The 8,149-nt window shown below is 41.7% G+C and overlaps 1 protein-coding gene across 1 annotated transcript; it reads right to left on the minus strand.

Annotated features, from left to right (window-relative positions):
• Positions 1-606: 606 nt before the first annotated feature.
• On the minus strand, positions 607-4,865 carry LOC117642064 (serine-aspartate repeat-containing protein C-like). Its single transcript, XM_034379871.1, has 5 exons — positions 4,726-4,865; positions 4,437-4,541; positions 1,586-1,663; positions 1,274-1,462; positions 607-1,178 (listed from the first exon to the last, which is right to left on the minus strand). The coding sequence occupies exons 1-5, from the start codon at positions 4,858-4,860 to the stop codon at positions 843-845; spliced, it is 843 nt and encodes a 280-aa protein (XP_034235762.1). The 5' UTR covers positions 4,861-4,865; the 3' UTR covers positions 607-842.
• Positions 4,866-8,149: the final 3,284 nt, after the last annotated feature.

Below are 8,149 nucleotides of genomic sequence, written 5' to 3' on the forward strand. Positions count from 1 at the left end.
GCCAAAATACTTGGTTGGTAGTCTTTTGGGGCCGAACTGAGTCGATTTCCATAATAAAATATTTTTTTCGCACTTTTGACCGTTTTGACCCACTGTGCAACTCCCTCAAGTACACAATGTAAATAATCTGGAACAAAACTAGAGGTGACATTAAAAATGGAAAGAGTAAGCAAAATTGAACTTTTTTGAACACCTTGCACATGCTTTTTCTTTTTCCTGTGGATTCTATTGTATTCCTCTAACTGTTGCAACGCATTGAGATGCTGAGTTATTGAACGAGACTCAGCTCTGCCACCAGCATAGACTCGAGCCCTTCCTTACCCTATGTCAATAGTCATTCCCCTTCTCAAACAAAACGAACAGCCATAGGACCCATTGAACTGCTTTAAATCTTGTAATGGAGCTCTTGCAACAGAGTCAACTGATGCAACAATGGTATGCACTTTAACGGTTATAATTTCCTCTCTACCAGGGGGCCTGCACAGAAACCCGTTAAAATGAAGGGACTCTAGTTCATCTACAAAAGGCTTCCAAAAAGCATTAAAATGTGGTTTTCCTTCTCCAAACCACAATCCACACAGTATCATATGATCCCTGCGGACTCGATAGGGCAATTCATTAATGCGAGCTTGGATTGGATACACCTGCACTTTTGATCCTTCATAAGGACTCAACCCATCTGTATTCCATTGTAAAGTTATATCATTTGGACCAAGCACATTGTTTGCTATCAGCTTTTGATAATATCTGCCACTACATCATTTACCCCTCCCTGTCGCCTTAAAAGGGGAAACAAAGCTTCATCCTCCATAATCCGTTTTACTTGTTCAGTGATTGAAAGCTCAACAAAGTAACTCTTTTTTTTTTTTCAGAGTTTTCTTCACCATTTGACTTCCACAATTTTCACACGACACATCAGGTTCAAACTCCCTGGGCAAAAAGGCAAAGCACTCAGAGCAAGTGTACCGTACATTACTTAGATCATGAATGGGGAATCTCTTAAAAAATAGATACGAAGATCCCATCACAGAACATGGGAGGTAACTATCTATGAGACTAAGCAGATCAGCAACACCCTTTTCTTCCAAGCCCCATCTCAACACAAAAGACATAAGTAGAATGTCACTTTCAGCACGATCCAATGGGCAACCTTGGAAAAGTGGTGGGCCTCGAACAACCTGCAACCACAGCAGATGGATGTTAGTTTTAAAAAGAATATGTTATGTGCATCAAGTAATCGTGGGAAAAATGGTGCCATCTTTAAAATATTCACCTCATTATTTTCATCTTCATTTGGTGCAATAGCATCTTGATGGTGTTGATTATGGTTTTCAACAGGAGGAATATTTTCATGGTTGCTTGCATCGGATTGTTCACTTTCATTGTCCGAATCAGAATGGTTACGGTCTTCCATTTCACTGTCACTGTCACTTTCGTCTGAAGACTCAGACAAATCAATAGCCTGTAACAGAAATTAATCGTGAATTGGAGGCAACTGTCAACAAGCCAAAACCATTATTGTAACTCATGAATTTAGGTAGAATTTGTGAAGCTTTTCTCCATTAAACCTGATGTTTACACTTACTTGTAAATAGTCATTATTTTGAAAAGCTTCTTCCATTTCCTCACCAGAATCATTGGCAGGTTCTCCAGCAGAGGAACTCTGAAAAATGAGCACATAAATATTTCTTTCCTCACTCAAAATAAATAGATTTAAAAAGTGGCTTTATTAGTATGTTTCCATGGAAATAACAATAAATTTTAGCCTTGCCAGAAGGACTGAGGCTTGGATCTAGATATATATTTGGGGATGCGTTGCCAATAATAGGTCTGCAAGAAAACTGGAATCAAATTTGAAAATAAATCAGACGCAATATCTATCCTAAGCAAAATGACATTCAAAGTGACGCATGATGACCATGTCTGCATGAAACTTTGTTTGCGAGTGGCTCGGATGAGAAACAAAGCTTTTCCAGCCACATTGGTTCTCATATCAGCATCCAATAAGTTACAGGATGAATTCCTAGAAGAAACAGTACTTTCACAAAAAATTGAACTTTTTGATGTTAATGTTTTGAATTTCTCTTCTAAATTTATGCCAAAGTGGTTCAGACAATGATTTAAGAGAAGAACAGAAGGCCAGGAGGGTCACTGTCCAAAGGAACCAAAGAATAAAAATAATTCTCACCTCGGAAACTACTTTGACAATCGACTGACTTAAATCTGAACCAGTTTGCATTAATAGTCATGAAATATTTTTCTTCAGCATTAAGTTTAGGAAAAAAATTCTCAAGTTGTTCTTATTTCATACCTTACAAAAGATGGTTTAAAAAGTTAAAAAATGTATAGCACAGTATTAAGAGACAAAATGCAACTGTTTTGATTATATTCTATATCAAATTTGCCTTAAATCGTACCAGAAGGAGTCAGACTTTGAGAAAAAGACATCAAAAAGGATAGGAGAACTTATTTAGTGCTCCAACAAAACTTAAGTCAACCTCAGCAACATAAACGGCACCGAAGTTCTAAAAATGGGAAATGCAAGGAAAACTAAAGACGGAGTGGACATTTCTTTATAAAACATTAAAGGGAGCTGATCTGATATGAAACAAAGCTTTTCCAATAAAATTTGTGTTCAATCATGCATTCAATTGCTTCAAATGTGTTATTGTAACAGAAACTAATCTGTTTTTGAACATTTTTAAAATGAAAGTTTTCTAAGGGCAAGGCAAGAGCTGTGTTGTATCTATTAGATGCTTTGAGCAGAGCTTGACTAAGAGAAACAAACAAACAGAAGAGTATTACTCAAAGTTGATTAGTACAAGGTAGGTTTACGCCAGACCGCGTCTTGTCGTAACAGGCTTCGCGATGTCCCGCTGCCTGTTCCTCCAATCCGCACCTGGCGTACCTACCTTGGCCTGCGGCGCTAGCCTGCCTTCGGCAGGCCAGCAGGCCATGGCTTGCCCATCGTCGGTTACATCTAAATTGTTGCATGCTGGGGGGCTCCGCCCCCCAGACCCCCCTTTATTCCAGATAGAGTTGCTTCATCTACAGATAACACGATCTTGACCCTTGTTACTTTTCAACTTGCCGGGGCCAGGAGGGCTCTGCCCCCCCTCCCCCCTTTCTGCAAGGCAAAAGGCATTTGCCTGCAGAAAACTCGATTTTTCGCCGTTTTCTAGGTGTTTTTCGGCTGTTAAAACTGAACCAGTTAAGCTAGGATAGTGAAATTTCGCGTGTGCCGAGCCAAGTACATACCCAAAGAGTGTGCAAAATCTCAGCCAGATCGGCCGAGCCGTTCAGGAGGAGTAGTGCTGACAGACAGACACACAGACAGACAGACAGACAGACAGACAAAACTTTTCAACCCCACCTGAGTAACGGGCTTCGCTATCGCTCAGCCAATTAAGTACAGCTGACAACTACAGACTCGTTCAAACAAGCCAAATTTGGAGTTTGTAGTTGTCAGCTGTACCCAGTACTATGTGACTCTAAGGAATATACTTCTGTTTGTTTGTTTCTCTTAGTCTTGCTCTGCTCAAAGCACCTAATAAATACAATACCGCTCTTGCCCTTCCCTGAGAAAACTTTCCTAATAGAAGTTCAAAAATGAGTAATTTTTGTTACCATAACGAACTAAATGTCCCAACAAGTGAGTGGAAATGGAGTAAGAAATGAGTCTGATAAGCTCTGAAAGCACCATCAGAAAATCAAGGTGGGAATTCTATTGTCAAGCAGGGATGATACCCAAACCGAAACGATACCAGGGCCGTTACGACAACAGTTTGCACTTATGACTATAACTCGAAAAGCGCAGCACCTGGAACCAAGGGAACAGCTTTTCCTTGGTGACCAAAGTGTACCGGAGTTTTGTTTCCATATGGGCCAAGGCCAAATAACGCTTCCCTGAGTTTTGTTCTTTTTGGGGCCTAAATGAACAAAACTCAGGGAGGCGGAATTTGGCCTTGGCCCATATGGAAACAAAACTCCGGTACACTTTGGTCACCAAGGAAAAGCTGTTCCCTTGGTTCCAGGTGCTACACTTTTCGAGTTATAGGCATAAGTGCAATCTGTTGTCGTAACGGCCGTGGTATCGTTTCGGTTTGGGTATCATCCCTGTTGTCAAGAACGGAGGAAAGCTGTTAAAAAATTAACAGCACTTTCTGTAGTTTTTTCCCACAGTATATGAAGTGAAAAAATCAACATCAGGTAACTTGGCTAGTTTTTATTAGTTAGCTTTGAAAGCACAGCATGGCAATTATAAACACGGTTTTTAAAATATTATACATTTAAAATATTATTTTAATGAAGATTTCAATTGTGGCTCACACTCCCTTGCGTGAACTGGGTCCGCACTTTCATGAGCAGTGACAGCACGATGAGCCATGAGTTTGATGAGTTCATGACAGAAGCCACCTGAATAGTGAAAGACTAACACTCATGCTACTGGCTGAAGAAGAATCATCATCCGGTCCATCAGTTCCATTTCCTTGTTCCTGGTGCTCGTGCTCATCTAGGTCATGGACCTGGTTCTCGAACTCCTGCGTCAAAAGTGTATATAAGAGCTCACAAATTGATTTTCTGCCCACGGCTGCTTCATTTAAAGCTGAATCAAGAAAGAGAAACTAACAGTAAAGAAATAAGGTTTTCTACCTCTTAACTCTCCTCAAAATTGATGAGCCTTAGACCTGATAACCCATCAAAATGGGAGTAAATTGTACTCACATCGTTGACGTCAAGTTGATCATCCCGAACTGCAGCTTGAAAATGTCTCCTCCACCACAAGGTTCGTTGAGGCACAGTCAAGTCAGGATTTTTTAGGTACCTCTTGTAAGGTCCTCGTCTTCTTTCAGGTGGCATGTTTCAAGTACCTGCAACACGAGTGTTTGTCAGTGTGTTGTTTGAAAAATTACGGTTAAAAAAAAACTAAGGCCTACTGTATATTTTTAATACTGACTGAAAATACTTTTTTTTAAAATTGAGATTATCTTATTCTGAACAGTTTGCAAAATAGAGGGATTTCTTAAATGTAAAAAACATAAATTTTGCAAACAGTTTAACCTATCTTCTGTGACAATGCTCTCTACTGACTCTAAACACCAAAACCTGAACAATCACTAAGTAAGGCCGGGAATTCATCCGTGAATAATGTATACAACATTCCAATACTGTCCAAGTGTACTTAGATCCTTGTTGGCAGTTGTTCGTAGATGATGGTGACACACAATAAACTTCTTCTGCGTTTGCTTTCGTTTCTGCTGACGAGGTCTTTAACCTGTAATGCACGTTCAACGACCCGGGCGCAGCCGCAGCCTTCAGGTAGCATCCGAAAACTGCTTCCTGGACTGCGGACTGTCTCGGGCAAAGGCGAGTTGTGATGGAGACGAGACAAGGCCAGACAGTGTACACTGGTGGTCTTTTCAGACGCAGCCCGGGCAGCACGACGCTCGACGCTCGGCTCGGCGAGTGGACTGGTCAGGCAGGCCACAGGGCCATCACTCCATACTCCACTCTCCGCGCAGGTAGTCTAAGCGAAGTAGTCATTTCACTAAACATTTCTTGCTCGTATTCTGTGGATTTTAAACGCTCACTTATGTCTCTGTCCTATTTTTTGTGTGAATTTCCCTACGAGGAAAAGACTGATAAGGAAAATGAGGCGTCACGACCCGTAAATGTAACGTTTTCGGAATGGGCTCTTGATGCTATTTCTGATGTGGAGGATTGCATTAAAAATAAGAAAGAAATTAGAACTAAATACCCATCATGCAACGTAGCTCCTAGGGAAAACTTTGCTAAAGGCAAACATGCCGCCAGCATAAAGTGGACTGAATGCATTGCCATTATTTTGGCTGTTAGTTCAGGTAAGGTTATGTTTGTTTACCTCCACGTGTTCGAACGAAATTTGCCCTTCTCAAATGAGCGCACCTCATGCGTTTTTGTATTTCATTATTTCTATTTTGTTCCTATTTTAGATTGGACTGAAATAAGAACCAAGGAGAAGACCTTCATGGAGACGGGGAGCTGCGATGGAAAGCGAAGGCAAAGGGGGAGCAAGAGTGAATCCTCTGGAGAGCCTTTAACAAAGAAATCCGTAAGTTCATATTGCAGTTACTATGGCTTTGTGCCTGATTTCTTTTAGTGTGGTGAGTTTAATTTTTGTATTTTGCTTCAACTTTTGCTGTTCAATATTATAGAAAACTGGAAATAATTCGAAGAATTCTGGGAAGCCGCATGGAGAAAAAAAAACTGTCAGTAGTTGGAGGGAGCTCTATTACTGACAAGGTCAGGAAATATGCGAAGGATAAAGTGGATTTGGTATGTTTTTCTGGAACATTTAATTTGGCTCGTATCATACTGTCCTTTTAAAACTTGGATGGTAACTTTATCGTATGAGTGGCATTTCTTTTTACCTTTGCAGGATGATTCTTCTGATGAAGACAGTACACCACAGCACCCAATTGCAGTAAAAAGTGCTGAGCTGAGAAGGAAAGCTGATTTCACAACAAAGTGTAATGTAAGTTCGTAGATTTGTCCAGGGCATCGTAGAGACTGTCTGGACGTTTCCTACTTCCTTCCAAATTGCACTGTTTATTGGCTGAGCGATAGCGAAGCCCGTTACTCAGGTGGGGTTGAAAAGTTTTGTCTGTCTGTCTGTGTGTGTGTCTGTGTGTGTGTGTGTGTGTACACTACTCCTCCTGAACGGCTCGGCCGATCTGGCTGAGATTTTCTAGGCTTATTAGGTATGTTCTTGGCTCGGCACACGCGAAATTTCACCATCCTAGCTTTAATGGTTCAGTTTTCATAGCCGAAAAACACATAAAAAACGGCGACAAATCGAGTTTTCTGTCGGTAGACCTCTCCTGTCTGGATGAAAGGGGGGTCTGGGGGGCGGAGCCCCCCAGCCTCGACAAGTTAAAAAGTTACAAGGGTCAAGATCGAGTAATTTGTAGATGAAGCACCTCTATCTAGAATGAAGGGGGGTCTGGGGGGCGGAGCCCCCCAGCATGCAACAGTTCAGAAATAACTGATGATGGACAAGCGTTGTCTGCCGAAGGCAGCCTAGCGCCGCAGGCCAAGGTAGGTACGCCAGGCGCGGATTGGAGGAACAGGCAGCGAGACATCGCGAAGCCTGTTACGACAAGACGCGGTCTGGCGTAAACCTACCTTGTTATTCTTTTTAGGAAAAGATTAATATGAGACTAGGTGCCCCGCTCTCCCTTGGTCGATTTAAGTGTCTTGAGTGAAATCTTGCTGGACACAGTGTTTGGCTATGAGTGCTGTCTGTCACTAAGGTTTGATGCAGTCTCGTTCAAAACAACGTTCCCAATGGGCTAGGACCATTTTCAGTATTTTCATCAGCACCCAGATAAATTTTTAAACTGTTTGATTCATTTTTCTACTGTAATAATATTACGTTTGCTGTTCTATCATAAGTGTTGTGGTGAAAAGACAAAAAATTGTATTTGCCCATTGGGAAATGTTATTTACTGCCACACTGTATCACACCGTTGTTACAGACAGCAATCAGAGCCAAACACTTGGTCTAGAAAGATGTTGCTGGAGACTCGGAAACAACTTTCCACATATCCTACAGTAAAAAGTTGTTCTATGGCATCTGCAATTGGGCCAGACGCTTTGCTCGTGCCACTGCAGGTAGAAAATAATACAACACCTTTAGCGTCAAGTGAAATCCTGACTAGAAATACATTTGCAATAAGTGACTTACTTTTAATGAAAACTTGTCGTTCAAGGATTTTTGGCTGAGCGATAGCGAAGCCTGTTACTCCAGTGCGGTTGAAAAGTTTTGTCTGTCTGTCTGTCTGTCTGTCTGTGTGTGTGTACACTACTCCTCCTGAACGGCTCGGCCGATCTGGCTGAGATTTTGCAGGGTTATTAGGTATGTTCTTAGCTCGGCACACGCGAAATTTCACCATCCTAGCTCAATTGGTTCAGCTTTTATAGCCGAAAAACACCTTAAAAACGGCGAAAAAATTGAGTATTCTGTCGGTAGACCTCCCCTGTCTGGATTGAAGGGGGGTCTGGGGGGCGGAGCCCCCCAGCCTCCACAAGTTGAAAAGTTACAAGGGTCAAGATCGTGTAATTTGTAGATAAAGCACCTCTATCTAGAATGAAGGGGGGGTCTGGGGGG

This window comes from Thrips palmi, unplaced genomic scaffold (assembly GCF_012932325.1).
Source record: "Thrips palmi isolate BJ-2018 unplaced genomic scaffold, TpBJ-2018v1 HiC_scaffold_16, whole genome shotgun sequence".
NCBI classification, from domain to species: domain Eukaryota; kingdom Metazoa; phylum Arthropoda; class Insecta; order Thysanoptera; family Thripidae; genus Thrips; species Thrips palmi.